General features: G+C 47.1%; 1 protein-coding gene across 1 annotated transcript; it reads left to right on the top strand.

The window, feature by feature from the left end:
• The first annotated feature begins 16,560 nt into the window (after window positions 1-16,560).
• LOC123060375 (40S ribosomal protein S3-3-like) lies at window positions 16,561-17,167 on the top strand. Its single transcript, XM_044483072.1, has 2 exons — window positions 16,561-16,688; window positions 16,780-17,167. The coding sequence occupies exons 1-2, from the start codon at window positions 16,599-16,601 to the stop codon at window positions 16,924-16,926; spliced, it is 237 nt and encodes a 78-aa protein (XP_044339007.1). The 5' UTR covers window positions 16,561-16,598; the 3' UTR covers window positions 16,927-17,167.
• Window positions 17,168-17,347: the final 180 nt, after the last annotated feature.

The following is a 17,347-nucleotide window of genomic DNA, read 5'->3' as shown; positions in this document are numbered from 1 at the left end:
CGATTTGGGTTCAAGCTTATTAGGTTGAAGCTTATTCACATAAGCACCGCAACCCCAAACTTTAAGAAACGACAACTTGGGGTTCTTGCCAAATCACAATTCATAAGGTGTCGTCTCGACGGATTTAGATGGTGCCTTATTTAACGTGAATGCAGCTGTCTCTAAAGCGTAACCCCAAAACGATAGCAGTAAACCAGTGAGAGACATCATAGATCGCACCATATCTAGTAAAATACGATTACGACGTTCGGACACACCATTACGCTGTGGTGTTCCACGTGGAGTGAGTTGTGAAACTATTCCACATTGTTTCAAATGAAGTCCAAACTCATAACTCAAATATTCACCTCCACGATCAGATCGTAGAAACTTGATTTTCGTGTTACGATGATTTTCCACTTCACTCTGAAATTCTTTGAACTTTTCAAATGTTTCAGACTTATGTTTCATCAAGTAGATATACCCATATCTGCTCAAATCATCTATGAAGGTGAGAAAATAAAGATATCCGCCGCGAGCTTCAATGTTCATTGGACCACACACATCAGTATGTATGATTTCCAATAACTCTATTGCTCGCTCCATTGTTCCGGAGAACGGAGTTTTAGTCATCTTGCCCATGAGGCATGGTTCGCATGTACCAAGTGATTCCAGAAGTCCATCAGAATGGAGTTTCTTCATGCGCCTTACACCAATATGACCTAAACGGCAGTGCCACAAATAAGTTGCACTATAATTATCAACTCTGCATCTTTTGGCCTCAATACTATGAACATGTGTATCACTACTATCAAGATTTAGTAAAAACAGACCACTCATCAAGGGTGCATGACCATAAAAGATATTACTCATATAAATAGAACAACCATTATTCTCTGATTTAAATGAATAACCGTCTCGCGTCAAACAAGATCCATATATAATGTTCATGCTCAACGTTGGCACCAAATAACAATTATTTAGGTCTAATACTAATCCCGAAGGTAGATGTAGAGGTAGCGTGCCGACGGCGATCACATCGACTTTGGAACCATTTCCCACGCGCATCGTCACCTCATCCTTAGCCAATCTTCGCTTAATCCGTAGCCCCTGTTTCGAGTTGCAAATGTTAGCAACTGAACCAGTATCAAATACCCATGCACTACTGTGAGCATTAGTAAGGTACGCATCAATAACATGTATATCAAATATACCTTTCACTTTGTCATCCTTCTTCTCTGCCAAATACTTGGGGAAGTTCCGCTTCTAGTGGCCAGTTCCTTTGCAGTAGAAGCACTCAGTGATGGAGTCCTGGATTAGGGGGTCTCCGGACAGCCGGACTATCTCCATTGGCCGGACTGTTAGACTATGAAGATACAAGATTGAAGACTTCGTCTCGTGTCCGGATGGGACTCTACTTGGCGTGGAAGGCAAGCTAGGCAATACGTATATGGATATCTCCTCCTTTGTAACCGACCTTGTGTAACCCTAACCCTCTTTGGTGTCTATATAAACCGGAGGGTTTTAGTCCGTAGGACAACAATCACAACATACAATCATACCATAGGCTAGCTTCTAGGGTTTAGCCTCTCTGATCTCGTGGTAGATCTACTCTTGTAACACCCATATCATCAATATTAATCAAGCAGGACGTAGGGTTTTACCTCCATCAAGAGGGCCCGAACCTGGGTAAAACTTCGTGTCCCTTGCCTCCTGTTACCATCCGGCCTAGACACACAGTTCGGGACCCCCTACCCGAGATCCACCGGTTTTGACACCGACATTGGTGCTTTCATTGAGAGTTCCTCTGTGTCGTCGCCATTAGGCTTGATGGCTCCTACTATCATCGATAGCGATGCGGTCCAGGGTGAGACTTTTCTCCCCGGACAGATCTTCGTATTCGGCGGCTTTGCACTGCGGGCTAATTCGCTTGGCCATCTGGAGCAGATTGAAAGCTACGCCCCTGGCCATCAGGTCAGATTTGGAAGTTTGAATTACACGGCCAACATCCATGGGGACTTGATCTTCGACGGATTCGAGCCACAGCCGGGCGCGCCGCACTGTCGCGATGGGTATGACCTAGCTCTACCGCCGAACAGTATCCCAGGAGCCGCGCCCGCATCAGCTCCGACCCTTAGTTCGGAGCCAACTGCGCCAATCGAGGACGGGTGGTTAGACACCGCCTCAGGGGTTGCAGTCTCAACGGCGATCGAGCCAAACACCCGCATAAATCTCCGTGCAGCCCGTGACTCCAAGATGCCGGACTCTCTTCGGGAAACCGAACCATCCGCGCCCCTGCCAATCGAATCCGATTGGGCGCCGATCATGAAATTCACTGCCGCGGATATCTTTCAGCACTCGCCCTTCGGCGACATTCTAAATTCAATAAGGTCTCTCTCTTTGTCAGGAGAGCCCTGGCCGTCTTATGGCCAACAGGATTGGGATATGGATGATGAAGAAATAGCCACTGTCGATGACTCAACCGACATGCTTGACTTCGACTCCGAAGACATCGACGGTATGAACAACGATGCGGGAGGCGAAGAGGAACCACCGCCCACAGGGCGCTGGACGTCCACTTCATCATATGACGTATACATGGTGGACACACCAAAAGAAGACGATGAGGAACGGAACGACACACCGAAGGCTTATTCCCTCGAGAAGCAGTCAAAGCGGCGGCACAAGCGCCGCCCCAAATCACGCCTCGCCAGAAATAACGATAACACATACCCAACGTTGGAGCAGGGCGAACCACTGCCGGACCACGGCAATACAGAGAATCAAACCGAACAAACCAATTCTGGCAAAGATAATAGTCCGGATGACACAACGCCGGACAGGCACCCGGAGCAGCAGAATGCCCGTCAAAGGCTTGTTGCCACCGCGAGGAGTCTGAAAAAGCAGCAGCAAAGGCTCAAGGTTGCACAGGACACACTCCAAATCAGATGGAGTAAAGTACTCAATACAGCAGCGAAGTACGGCGACAATCGCCCCACCAAGAGCTACCCAAAGCGGAAGTTGCTACCTGAATTCGCTGAGGAGGCCTTAGACCCCTCACAACCAAAAATCAAAAGAGCCACCTGGCCGGATAGACAACCTCACGGCCACAATAGAGCGGCAAACAATGCCACCCACAAGACAATACGCGATTCACGCGAGGGCTTGCACCAAAAGGACAGCGCAACCAGATCCATCTATGGACCACGCAAGCGCGCCCCAGCATACGATATAACACAACAAACATACGAACAATGCGGTACACCTAGATACAGGGGTGTCGCACACCCCCTATGTTTCACCGACGAGGTGCTGGATCATGAATTTCCAGAAGGATTCAAACCTGTAAACATAGAGGCATACGACGGAACAACAGACCCTGGGGTCTGGATCGAGGACTATATCCTCCACATCCATATGGCTCGAGGAGATGATCTCCACGCCATCAAGTACTTACCACTCAAACTCAAAGGGCCAGCTCGTCATTGGCTTAAAGGCCTCCCCGAAAACTCCATTGGAAGCTAGGCAGAGCTCGAAGACGCTTTTCGGGCAAACTTTCAAGGGACTTATGTCCGACCTCCGGATGCGGATGATTTGAGTCATATAACTCAACAGCCCGGAGAGTCAGCCCGACAGCTTTGGAACAGGTTTCTTACTAAAAATAACCAAATTGTCGACTGCCCAGACGCCGAAGCCTTGGTAGCTTTTAAGCATAGCGTCCGCGACGAATGGCTTGCCCGACACCTCGGCCAAGAAAAACCGAGAACAATGGCAGCATTAACAAGCCTCATGACCCGCTTTTGCGCGGGTGAAGACAACTAGCTAGCCCGATGCAGCTCCAGCGACCCCAGTACATCTGAAGTTAGAGATGGAAACGGGAAATCATGGTGCAACAGCAATAACAAACGCCGGAATAAAAGAGACAGCACGAAGAGCACGGCAGTAAACGCCGGATTCAAAAGCTCTCGGCCAGGTCAGCAAAAGCCGCCCCCTAAAGGCACCCGAGACGAACTGTCCAGCCTAAACAAAATTCTGGACCAAATATGTCAGGTCCATAGCACCCCTGGCAAACCAGCCAATCATACCCATAGAGAATGTTGGGTCTTCAAGCAGTCCGGCAAGCTCAACGCCGTACACAAGGGGGAGGATACACCAAGCGAAGATGAGGATGAGCCTCTCAAGGAAGACGCTGGGGAACAAAATAAATTTCCACCAGAAGTCAAAACAGTAAACGTGTTACACGTGATCAATGGCAGAAACAAAACGGCACTCCCAGAAAAATACGCCCAAAGGCCTATCACCGCGGAGTCCTGCCACTGGTCGTCTCAACCGATCACTTTCGACCATCGTGATTACTCAGCAAGTGTCCGGCGTGCAGGATGGGCTGCCCTGGTATTAGACCCAATAATTGACGGATACCACTTCACATGAGTCCTGATGGACGGTGGCAGCAGTCTAAACCTGATATACCAGGATACAATCCACGAAATGGGGATAGACCCAACAAAAATTTGCCATAGCAATATTACCTTTAAAGGAGTAACGCCAGGCCCAGGGTCTCATTGCACGGGCTCCCTGCTACTAAAAGTTATATTCGGCTTCCCCGATAACTTCCGTAACGAACATTTAACCTTCCACATCGCTCCATTTCAAAGTGGCTATCAAGCACTACTCGGACGCAAAGCTTTTGCTCGCTTTAACGCAATACCACACTACGCTTCCTTCACACTCAAGATGCCCGGTCCACGTGGCATCATTACAGTGAACGGAAGTATTAAGCGATCTCTGTGCGCCGAAGAGCGTGCGGCTGCCCTGGCAGCCGCACACTAAAAACGGCCTTACCAACTAAAGCATTTAGCAGGTCGTCACGACCTCGGACACGGTTAGACGAGTCCGGCAGCCATATGCAATTTTTACCGGATCAATGATCACACCCCTATTGCAAATACAAGGGGCTCAACGTGCGCAGACAAGCGGCAATTATTACTTACCTTGAATTATACATGATTTCTTTAAAAAACTATCTTTTTGCACGACAGCTTTTTCACCTAAGCTCCTCTCTTTTACAGATAATCATCGTGCTACACCCGTTCAGGATATGGCACAACGGAGACACAGGCGCAGACATGCAGCAGGGACCCGCTCCAAGGATTCTTTTTAGATTAAGACCTTGCGTAAACCTTTTTTACTGTCTCTTGTTGATACATATCCACCGAATTCTCAGCACAGTTGAGAAGGATCCTGGCGTCTTGGCATGTGGCCACGTCAGAATAATGCACGTACCCGGACACAAGGGGATTCTTACGAAGGTCTTACGAAGGACACTATTTAGGCCCGGTTTATACCATAAAGACCGAATACCTTAGGGAGTGTTCGGCGTCGCGAGTTTGGCCTTATATGCATCAGCTCCGAATCATTGTCTTTGGTCAAATGTTGGGTTTGCCCGGCTCCTGTGTTTTGGTGCCTTATGTTCCGCTTTACCGGCTAAGGTAGCACCAGGAGAACTACTTTGATTGTTCCCTGGTTCATCCGGACGAGCACCTCGGTAGAGAAAGCCGAAAACTGACTGTCATGATATAGTGTGAGACTGGTCAACCACTCGGTGACCTATCAAAATGTTAGAATTCATCCGCCTTAACGAAGGGCCGTTTCCCGGCCACGCATGTACGCACCCCGCGATCGGGAGAGTGCGGAGCCACCAAGGGCTATCTAGTAGCCCCACTGTCAAACTACTATGGCTAAGTGAAAGTGTTAAAGCATTATAGTCCGGTTGCCTCGCTCACTACGCTATCACCTCCTTAATAGGACCAAGACGTTGGGTTAAGTATGAACACGCATTTTTTGCGAACACCCCTGCATTTTATGCGTGGGGGTTGAAGCCGACGGCTGCAATCTTTCAGGTTATACACAGGTATACATAAACGGCCGCACAAGAGGCATCATACTACTTTCAGGCAAAAGTATAAAAATAACTTTATAAAAAATCATAAAAGCATTGTGCTTACAATGAAAATACATATCACTCAAACATAATATTTTTCGAGCACCGGGCCTCTATCAAACGAGCACCCTCGAGAACCTCCTCGAAATAGTGCTGGGCAGCCACCCGGCCTATGGCCGATCCCTGCGCCGCAACAGTGGTAGCGTCCATCTTCGCCCAGTATGCTTTAACATGGGCAAGGGCCATCCGCGAGCCTTCTATGCACGCCGACCTCTTCATCGCATTAATGCGTGGCACCGCATCAAGGAACTGCTGCACTAAGCTGAAATAGCTGTTCGGCTTTGGTCTTTCCGGCCATAGCTGATCCACAACAGACCTCATGGCGAGTCCAGACAACCTATTCAGTTCGGCCCATTCGTCTAGCTGGTCAGTCAATGAAAGCGGACGCTCTGGAACATGGAATTGCGTCCAGAATAGCTTGTCCACTTCACGATCTGTCTGACCTTGGAAGTACTTGGCCGCATCGGCAGCGCTCGCTGCCAAATCCATATACGCATTTGCCGAACTCCACAGCCGATCCACAGGGGCATATCGAGGATCTCCGAACTTCCTCCGTAACATGAAGGGTTTCCCAGCCGCAATATCCCCGGCTTCCCGCGGCTCCTCCTTCTTCGCTCTCATAGCAGAATGGGTGTCTTTGTCCGCGCCACGGCCTTCTCAAGGTCCGTTGCCTTCGCTCGGTTTCCTTTTTCAAGGAACCAGCAATGGTCGGCGGTGTCTTTTAATTCTACGGCCATCTTGGCCATTTTCTCCTGGCTCTCGCAATGTGCGGCCTTCTCGGCTTTCAACTCTTTGGCTGCCTTCAAAGCAGCTGCATTACTAATCCTTGCTTGTTCCTTGGCTCGAGCAAGTTCCGCCCGCAAGGCTTCCACAGTGGCAGCTCCATCTGCAGTCACAACATATTAAACATACTGGCATTATGCTGCTCTTACTATGTGGCGTTCACCGGATAATAACACTTACCCTGTGCCTCATCAAGCCTCTTGTTAACAAGCTCGATGTCGGCGTCTGCCGCATCCAGTTGTCATTTTAATTGGGCAAACTCGCTAGTCCGGCTAGCCACCGGAGCTTCCACCACCTGCACATAGAGGCAGTTTGGTTATTGCCTGGGAATATGATCCTAGTTCGCCGCCGTTCTCGACGACAACCAGAGTCTCAGGGGCTACTATCTACACAGGGCACACCTAACATGTGCAGTACTATCACATATTATCTCACATACCTCAAAGCCTGTCAATAGACTCATAAAGGCTTCATGTAATCCTCTTTCAGCGGACGAGATTCTCTCCATCACCGTACCCATCAGCGTATGGTGCTCTTCTGAGATGGCCGCTCGCCCCACCAACTCCCTCGAAACGTCCGACCACACACCAAACGGTGCCGGACTCTTTCTTATGCTCTCTTCGGGAGCCGGACACTGGGGACTTTGGGGGTCTACGGGATTATCTTCTGGCCTCACCGGATCCGGAGAGGCCCTCCGCGACGACACTTCGGGGTCGCCCGCTTCTAGAGCGAAGGAGTCCGGGGGAGGTGTTTCGCTCTCCATCATCTCTGGAAGAAGACCCCCCGCAGACGAGCTCATTTGAGAGGGGCTGAGGCCCGAACTGCAAGATATATGCAGTGGTTATTTTCTCAGAGGAAAAAGATAGCATACCCTTACTATTAAAATATTTTTGGATCACTTACGACTCGTTGGAGGGCAGATCCCTCCGCGGACTCTGTGCGGCAAAAGCACCCCCCAAGGCAAGACCCTCAGTGGGAGACCTCTTCTCCCATTTGGAGGCTTCGGCTTCCGGATCCTCGAAAGTAGTCCTTTTCCTCCCCCGATCGTCCTCCTTCGTGGAGACGCTCGTTCCCTCGGTTGGAGCAGATAGCGATGGGGGCCCGCGTCCGCCCGTATTATCTCCCTCGGTATCTTCCTTCAAGGGCTCTGGGCAAGGTGCGACCTCGAGCATCTTCTCCAATACCGGATTTTCCAAACCCTCAGGGAGGGGGGGCAAACACCGAATCATCTTCGCCTTTGCTAGCCAGTCCTGGTCAAAAAGCGAACTCTTAGAAATAACTTCGAATAAAGGACAGCGTGTTCGGCTAGACGATTTCTTAATTGTTCGGCGACGCGGTTACTGCTCAGGCCCATGTCCTCGGTGATATCCGGACATTCCACTTGAGGTCCGAAGAATGACTTGTACATCTCCTCGTGCGTCAGGCCGAGGAAACTTTGAATGGCACGTGGTCCCTCTGGATTGAACTCCCACAAGCGCAGGGGACGGCGTTTGCAAGGCTGGAGTTGACGAACCAGCATAACTTGTATTACCACAACCAAATTAAAATCTCCCTCGAAGAGATCTCGGATGCGGCTTTGGTATAGGCACGTCCTTGGCTGGACCCCAGCTCAGACCCCTGCTAATCCATGACATCAGTTGTGGTGGGGGCCCGGGCGGAAAGCGGGGGCAGCCGCCCACTTGGCACTTCTGGGAGCCGTGACGTAAAACCACTCCCGTTGCCATAATTCGGACACCTCTGGAAAGGAACCTTTCGGCCATGGAGCTCCTGCCATCTTGCCTATTGATGCACCTCCGCACGCTGCATGTTTCCCCTCGATCATCTTCAGTTGTACTTCAAAGGTCTTGAGCCACGGGCCGAAGTGAGGGGTCACACGGAGGAAGGCCTCACACACGACAATAAATGTTGTGATGTGGAGAAAGGAGTCCGGAGCTAGATCGTGGAAATCTATCCTGTAATAGAACATCAAGCCCCTGACAAAAGGATCCAGAGTGAGGCCTAGACCTCAGAGGAAGTGGGAGACGAACACAACATTCTCGTTGGGTTCAGGAGTAGGGACGACTTACCCTCGAGCAGGCAGCCGATGCGATACCTCGGCGGTCAGGTATCTAGCCTCCCTCAACTTCTTAATGTCCTCTTCCGTCACGGAGGAGGGCATCCATCGGCCTTGAAGGCTGGATTCGGACATGATTGAAGATCCGGAGCACCTAACCTGGGCTTTGGGTGTTAGAACTCGAGGCAAATGAAGGGTTCGATTGAGCACGAGAGAGAAAAAGCAAAAACACCGTCCCTTTATAAAGAGGGTGAATATCAAGCGTCCTCTCCGTAGCCGTTTAGGACTTGCCTATAATCTAGGAGTCCTAGACACGGTTGGGTTACCCATGACCGTATTAATGAGAATCCCGTAATTGGGGGAACACGATCTCCGCTTCGGCAAGATGTGTCACGAAACCGCCTCGCGTTATGTGTGGAGCTGGTTAAAAGAAACGGTTCGAATAATCACCGGGCCATGACGTAACGTCATGCTGCCAAAACAAGCCAGCAAATTAGATCCGTGAAAACATTATTCTCTCTACGGTGGAATGTGGAACTTATTTTGCAGGGTCGGACACTATCCTTGTATTCAAATTCTTCTGTGACGTATTCGGAGAAGGAACCCGCCTTGTAATGCCGAAGACAACTGCGCGCCGGACTCATCGTTATTGAAGCCTGGTTCAGGGGCTACTGAGGGAGTCCTGGATTAGGGGGTCTCCGGACAGCCGGACTATCTCCATTGGCCGGACTGTTAGACTATGAAGATACAAGATTGAAGACTTCGTCTCGTGTTCGGATGGGACTCTACTTGGCATGGAAGGCAAGCTAGGCAATACGTATATGGATATCTCCTCCTTTGTAACCGACCTTGTGTAACCCTAACCCTCTCCGGTGTCTATATAAACCGAAGGGTTTTAGTCCGTAGGACAACAATCACAACATACAATCATACCATAGGTTAGCTTCTAGGGTTTAGCCTCTCTGATCTCGTGGTAGATCTACTCTTGTAACACCCATATCATCAATATTAATCAAGCAGGACGTAGGGTTTTACCTCCATCAAGAGGGCCCGAACCTGGGTAAAACTTCGTGTCCCTTGCCTCCTGTTACCATCCGGCCTAGACGCATAGTTCAGAACCCCCTACCCGAGATCCGCCGGTTTTGACACCGACACTCATTCTTAGGCTTAGGTCCAGACTTGGGTTTCTTCACTTGAGCAACAACTGTCTTGCTGTTCTACTTGAAGTTCCCCTTCTTCCCATTACCCTTTTTCTTGAAACTGGTGGTCTTGTTGACCATCAACACGATGCTCCTTCTTGATTTCTACCTCCGCAGCCTTTAGCATTGCGAAGAGCTCGGGAACTGTCTTATCCATCCCTTGCATGTTATAGTTCATCACGAAGCTCTTGTAGCTTGGTGGCAATGATTGAACAATTCTGTCAATGACACTATCATCCGGAAGATTAACTCCTAGTTGAATCAAGTGATCGTTATACCCAGACATTTTGAGTATATGTTCACTGACGGAACTATTCTCGTCCATCTGGCAGTTGTAGAACTTATTGGAGACCTCATATCTCTCAATCCGAGCATTTGCTTGAAATATTAACTTCAAATCCTGGAACATCTCATATGCTCCATGACGTTCAAAACGTCGTTGAAGTCCCGGTTCTAAGCCGTAAAGCATGGCACTCTGAACTATCGAGTAGTCATCAGCTTTGCTCTGCCAGGTGTTCATAACATCTGGCGTTGCTCCTGCAGCAGGCCTGGCACCTAGCGGTGCTTCCAGGACGTAATTCTTTGGTGTAGGAATGAGGATAATCCTCAAGTTACAGACCCAGTCCGTGTAATTGCTACCATCATCTTTCAACTTAGCTTTCTCTAGGAACGCATTAAAATTCAACGGAACAACAGCACGGGCCATCTATCTACAACAACATAGACATTCAAAATACTATCAGGTACTAAGTTCATGATAAATTAAAGTTCAATTAATCAAATTACATAAGAACTCCCACTTAGATAGACATCTCTCTAATCATCTAAGTGATCACGTGATCCATATCAACTAAACCATGTCCGATTATCACGTGAGATGGAGTAGTTTTGAATGGTGAACATCACTATGTTGATCATATCTACTATATGATTCATGCTCGACCTTTTGGTCTCCAGTGTTCCGAGGCCATATCTGCATATGCTAGGCTCGTCAAGTTTAACCCGAGTATTCTGCGTGTGCAAAACTGGCTTGCACCCGTTGTATGTGAACGTAGAGCTTACCACACCCGATCATCATGTGGTGTCTTGGCACGACGAACTGTAGCAATGGTGCATACTCAGGGAGAACACTTATACCTTGAAATTTAGTGAGAGATCATCTTATAATGCTACCGCCGAACTAAGCAAAATAAGATGCACAAAGGATAAACATCACATGCAATCAATATAAGTGATATGATATGGCCATCATCATCTCGTGCCTTTGATCTCCATCTCCAAAGCACCGTCATGATCACCATCGTCACTGGCTTGACACATTGATCTCCATCGAAGCATCGTTGTCGTCTCGCCAATATTGTTTCTACGACTATCGCTCCCGCTTAGTGATAAAGTAAATCAATTACATGGCGATTGCATTTCATACAATAAAGCGACAACCATATGGCTCCTACCAGTTGCCGATAATTGTGTTACAAAACATGATCATCTCATACAATAAAATTTAGCATCATGTCTTGACCATATCATATCACAACATGCCTTGCAAACACAAGTTAGACGTCCTCTACTTTGTTGTTGCAAGTTTTACGTGGCTGCTATGGGCTGAGCAAGAACCGTTCTTTCATACGCATCAAAAACCACAACGCGGTATAGTGATTGCTTTTTGATCTTTAGAAAGAACCATGTTCATTGAATCCGATTCAACTAAAGCTGGAGAAACAAACACCCACTAGCCACCTGTGTGCGATAGCACGTCGATAGAACCAATCTCGCGTAAGCGTACGCGTAATGTCGGTCTGGGCTGCTTCATCCAACAATGTCGCTGAATCAAGAATCAACTAGTGACGGAAAGCAATATGTATATACCCACTCCCACAACTCCTTTGTGTTCTACTCGTGCATATAACATCTACTCATAAACCTGGCTTGGATGCCACTGTTGGGGAACGCAGTAATTTCAAAAAAATTCCTACGCACACGCAAGATCATGGTGATGCATAGCAATGATAGGGGAGAGTATCGTCTACGTACCCTCGTAGACCATAAGCGGAAGCGTTATGACAATGCGGTTGATGTAGTCGTATGTCTTCACGATCGACCGATCTAGCACCGAAGGTACGACACCTCCGCGATCTGCACATGTTCAGCTCGGTGACGTCCCGCAAACTCACGATCCAGTAGAGCTTCAAGGGAGAGTTTCATCAGCACGACGGTGTGATGACGGTGATGATGATGCTACCGGAACAGGGTTCGCCTAAGCACCGCTACGATATAACCGAGGTGGATTATGGTGGAGGGGGCACCGCACACGGCTAAAAGATCAATGATCAACTTGTGTGTCCATGGGGTGCCCCCTCCCCCGTATATAAAGGAGTGGAGGAGGGGGAGGGGGCGGCCTCTCTAGGCACGCCCAAGGGAGTCCTACTCCCACCGGGAGTAGGATTCCCCCTCCCCTTGTTTGGTTTTAGGAGAGAAGGAAGGAGGAGGAAGAAGGAAGGAAAGGGGGGCGACCCCCTTCCTAACTCGGATTAGGCTTGGGGGGGGCACCCCCTCCTTTTCTTCTTCTCCCTCTTTCCCACTAAGGCCCAATAAGGCCCATACACCTCCCGGGGGGTTCCGGTAACCTCCCGGTGCTCCTGCATACTCCCGATTTCACCCAGAACCATTCTGATGTCCAAACATAGGCTTCCAATATATCGATCTTTACGTCTCGACCATTTTGAGACTCCTCGTCATGTTTGTGATCAAATCCGGGACTCCGAACTACCTTTGGTACATCAAAACACATAAACTCGTAATACCGATCGTCACCGAACGTTAAGCGTGCGGACCCTGCGGGTTCGATAACTATGTAGACATGACCGAGACATGTCTTCGGTCAATAACCAATAGCGGAACCTGGATGCTCATATTGGCTTCTACATATTCTACAAAGATCTTTATCGGTCAAACCGCATAACGGTATACGTTGTTCCCTTTGTCATCAGTATGTTACTTGCCCAAGATTCGATCGTCAATATCCCAATACCTAGTTCAATCTCGTTACTGGCAAGTCTCTTTACTCGTTCCGTAATGCTACATCCCATAACTAACTCATTAATTACATTGCTTGCAAGGCTTATAGTGATGTACATTACTGAGAGGGCCCAGGGATACCTCTTCGACAATCAGAGTGACAAATCCTAATCTTGATCCATGCCAACTCAACAAACACCATCAGAGACACCTGTAGAGCACCTTTATAATCACCCAGTTACGTTGTGACGTTTGGTAGCACACAAAGTGTTCCTCCGGTATTCGGGAGTTGCATGATCTCATAGTCATAGGAACATGTATAGTTATGGAGAAAGCAATAGCAACAAACTAAACGATCATCGTGCTAAGCTAACGGATGGGTCAAGTCAATCACATCATTCTCTAATGATGTGATCCCGTTAATCAAATGACAACTCATGTCTATGGTTAGGAAACATAACCATCATTGATTCAACGAGCTAGTCAAGTAGAGGCAAACTAGTGACACTCTCTTTGTCTATGTATTCACACATGTACTAAGTTTCCAGTTAATACAATTCTAGCATGAATAATAAACATTTATCATGATATAAGGAAATATAAATAACAACTTTATTATTGCCTCTAGGGCATATTTCCTTCAGGAGCATCAAGTGTTTATGGTTAACAAGACCACTAGTTTCAAGAAAAAGGGCAAGGGAAAGAAGGGGAACTTCAAAAAGAATGGCAAGCAAGTTGCTACTCCCGGGAAGAAGCCCAAAGCTGGACCCAAGCCTGAAACTGAGTGCTTCTACTACAAAGGGACTAGTCATTAGAAGCGTAACTGCCCCAAGTATTTGGCAGATAAAAAGGATGACAAAGTGAACAAATGTTGATATACATGTTATTGATGTGTACCTTACTAATGCTCGTAGTAGCGCCTGGTTATTTGATACTGGTTCGGTTTCTCATATTTGTAACTCGAAACAGGAGCTACGGATTAAACGAAGATTGGCTAAGGACGAGGTGAAGATGCGCGTCGGGAATGGTTCCAAGGTCGGTGTGATTGCCATTGGCACGCTACCTCTACATCAACCTTCAGGATTAGTTCTAGACCTGAATAATTGTTATTTGGTGCCAACGTTGAGCATGAACATTATATCTGGATCTTGTTTAGTGCGAGACGGTTATTCATTTAAATCGGAGAATAATGGTTGTTCTATTTATATGAGTAATATCTTTTATGGTCATACATCCTTGAAGAGTGGTCTATTTTTGTTGAATCTCGATTGTGGTGATACATATATTCATAATATTGATGCCAAAAGATGCAAAGTTGATAATGATAGTGCAACATATTTGTGGCACTGCCGTTTAGGTCATATTGGTGTAAAGTGCATGAAGAAACTCCATGCAGATAGGCTTTTGGAATCACTTGATTATGAATCATTTGATACTTGCGAACCATGCCTCATGGGCAAGATGACTAAAAATCCATTCTCCGGAACAATGGAGCGAGCCAATGACTTACTAGAAATAATACATACCGATGTATGCGGTCCGATGAGTGTTGAGGCACGCGGCGGGTATCGTTATTTTCTGACCTTCACAAATAATTTGAGCAGATATGGGTATATATACTTAATGAAACACAAGTCTGAAACATTTGAAAAGTTCAAAGAATTTCATAGTGAAGTGGAGAATCATCGTAACAAGAAAATAAAGTTTCTACGATCTGATCGCGGAGGCGAATATTTGAGTTATGAGTTTGGCCTTCATTTAAAACAATGTGGAATAGTTTCACAACTCACGCCACCTAGAACACCAAAGCGTAATGGTGTGTCCGAACGTCGTAACCGTATTTTATTAGATATGGTGCAATCTATGATGTCTCTTACCGATTTACCACTATCATTTTGGGTTTATGCATTAGAGACAGTTGCGTTAACGTTAAATAGGGCACCGTCTAAATCCGTTGAGACAACACCATATGAACTGTGGTTCGGCAAGAAACCTAAGCTGTCGTTTCTTAAGTTTGGGGTTGCGACACTTATGTAAAAAGGCTTCAGCCTGATAAACTCGAACCCAAATTGGAGAAGTGCGTCTTCATAGGATACCCTAAGGAAACAATTGGGTACACCTTCTACCACAAATCCAAAGGCAAGATCTTTGTTGCCAAGAATGGAAACTTTCTAGATAAGGAGTTTCTCTCGAAAGAAGTGAGTGGGAGGAAAGTAGAACTTGATGAGGTAATAGTATCTTCTCTCGAATTGGAAAGTAGCTCATCAGAGAAATCCATTCCCATGATGCCTACACCATCTAGAGAGGAAACTAACGATGATGATCATGAAACTTCAGATCAAGTTACTACTGGACCTCGTAAGTTGAACAGAGCACATTCCGCACCAGAATGGTACGGTAATATTGTTCTGGAAGTCATGTTACTAGACCATGACGAACCTACGAACTATGAAGAAGCTATGATGAGCCCAGATTTCGATAAATGACTTGAGGCCATGAAATCTGAGATAGGATCCATGTATGAGAACAGAGTATGGGCTTTGGTGGACTTTCCCGATGATCGGCGAGCCATAGAGAATAAATGGATCTTCAAGAAGAAGACTGACGATAATGGAAATGTTACTGTCTACAAAGCTCGACTTGTCGTGAAAGGTTTTCGACAAGTTCAAGGGGTTGACTACGATGAGACTTTCTCACTCGTAGCGATGCTTAAGTCTGTCTGAATCATGTTAGCAATTGCTGCATTTTATGATTATGAAATTTGGCAAATGGACGTTGATATGTCTCCAACGTATCTATAATTTTTGATTGTTTCATGCTGTTATATTATCATTCTTGAATGTTTTACAATCATTTTATATTATTTTTTGGGACTAACCTATTGACATAGTGCCAAGTGTCAGTTGTTGTTTTCTGCTTGTTTTTTACATTGCAGAAAATCAATATCAAATGGAGTCCAAATGCAACGAAACTTTTTATGGATTTTTTTGGACCAGAAGACACCAGATGGGCCAGAGAAGCACCTGGGGGGTGCCCCAAGGGGGGCACAACCCACCAGGGCGCGCCTGGGCCCTCAGGCGCACCCAGGTGGGTTGTGCCCACCTCGGTGGCCTCCTGCACCGCTTCTTCGCTCTATAAATACCTCCCAGCTCCAGAAACCCTAGGGGAGTCGACGAAATTTCATTCCAGCCGCCGCAAGTTTCAGAACCATGAGATCCAATCTAGAACCCTATTCCAGCACTCTGCCGGAGGGGAACACGATCATGAAGGGGTTCATCATCCTCATTTGTGCCTCTCCAATCATGCATGAGTAGTTCAACTCAGACCTACGGGTCCGTAGGTAGTAACTAGATGGCTTTTTCTCTCTTTGTATCTCAATACAACGGTCTCTTGGAGATCACATGTGCCTCAGCAAGCCCACGTCTATGTTTAGTTGCTGACTACTCTCTGCACATGTGATCTGACATTCTTATTTTACACTTCCTATGTTTAGTTGTTGACTACTCTCTTGATTTTGCACTAGGTCATTGTGAGCGGCAAGCTCAGGGCCCAGAGAGCCAAGTCGATGAAGTTCAAGGACGGGTACATGATCTCATCTGGTCAGCCCGTCAACGAGTACATTGATGCTACAGTTAGGCACGTTCTTCTCAGACATGTTTGTTTGTTGTGCTGCTTACTTAACCTTGTTTTTCCCGGTTTGTTGCTCATGGAACTACATATGATTCAACATTGGCTTGGTTTTGTAGGGCGTTCTTGGTATCAAGGTGAAGATTATGCTTGACTGGGACCCCAAGGGCAAGCTTGGCCCTACCACCCCGCTGCCTGACCTCGTCACCATCCACCCCCTGAAGGAGGAGGATGAGCTGCGCCCACCGGCTTTGGTTGAGGTCTAAAGTCTCAATAGAGCAAGCAGACCATGAAACGGCACATCATTTTGGTCCTAGCTAGTTTTCTATCCCTGTGATAAGCGAGGGCTATGCAACGCTCGGTTACCTACCTTACCTTTTAATGGACAAAAGTTTTTGTGTAATGCTTCTATGTTAATTTTGTTTAAACTAAGTTTTGCCAAGACAAGTTACTTATGTATGCCAGAAACCTTTGTTTGGATTTATTCTGCCCAGCTAGTTTGTCGCTCTTCCGTTTGTGCCACCTTTTCACTGTTTGTTATGTGTTCTTATGCGTTATCTGACAAGCTACTTTAAGAAATGTTTGTTATGCATGCAAAATTATTTTGCATGACGAAATCACATTGCTGAAAACCGTGGCAAGAAAAAACAACATCAGAGCTTCAAAATGCATTTGAATGTAAGCATC

Source organism: Triticum aestivum, chromosome 3A (genome assembly GCF_018294505.1).
Source record: "Triticum aestivum cultivar Chinese Spring chromosome 3A, IWGSC CS RefSeq v2.1, whole genome shotgun sequence".
Taxonomy (NCBI): Eukaryota; Viridiplantae; Streptophyta; class Magnoliopsida; order Poales; family Poaceae; genus Triticum; species Triticum aestivum.
The sequence above is the reverse complement of the archived record's forward strand: the minus strand, read 5'-3'. Positions and strand labels throughout refer to the sequence as shown.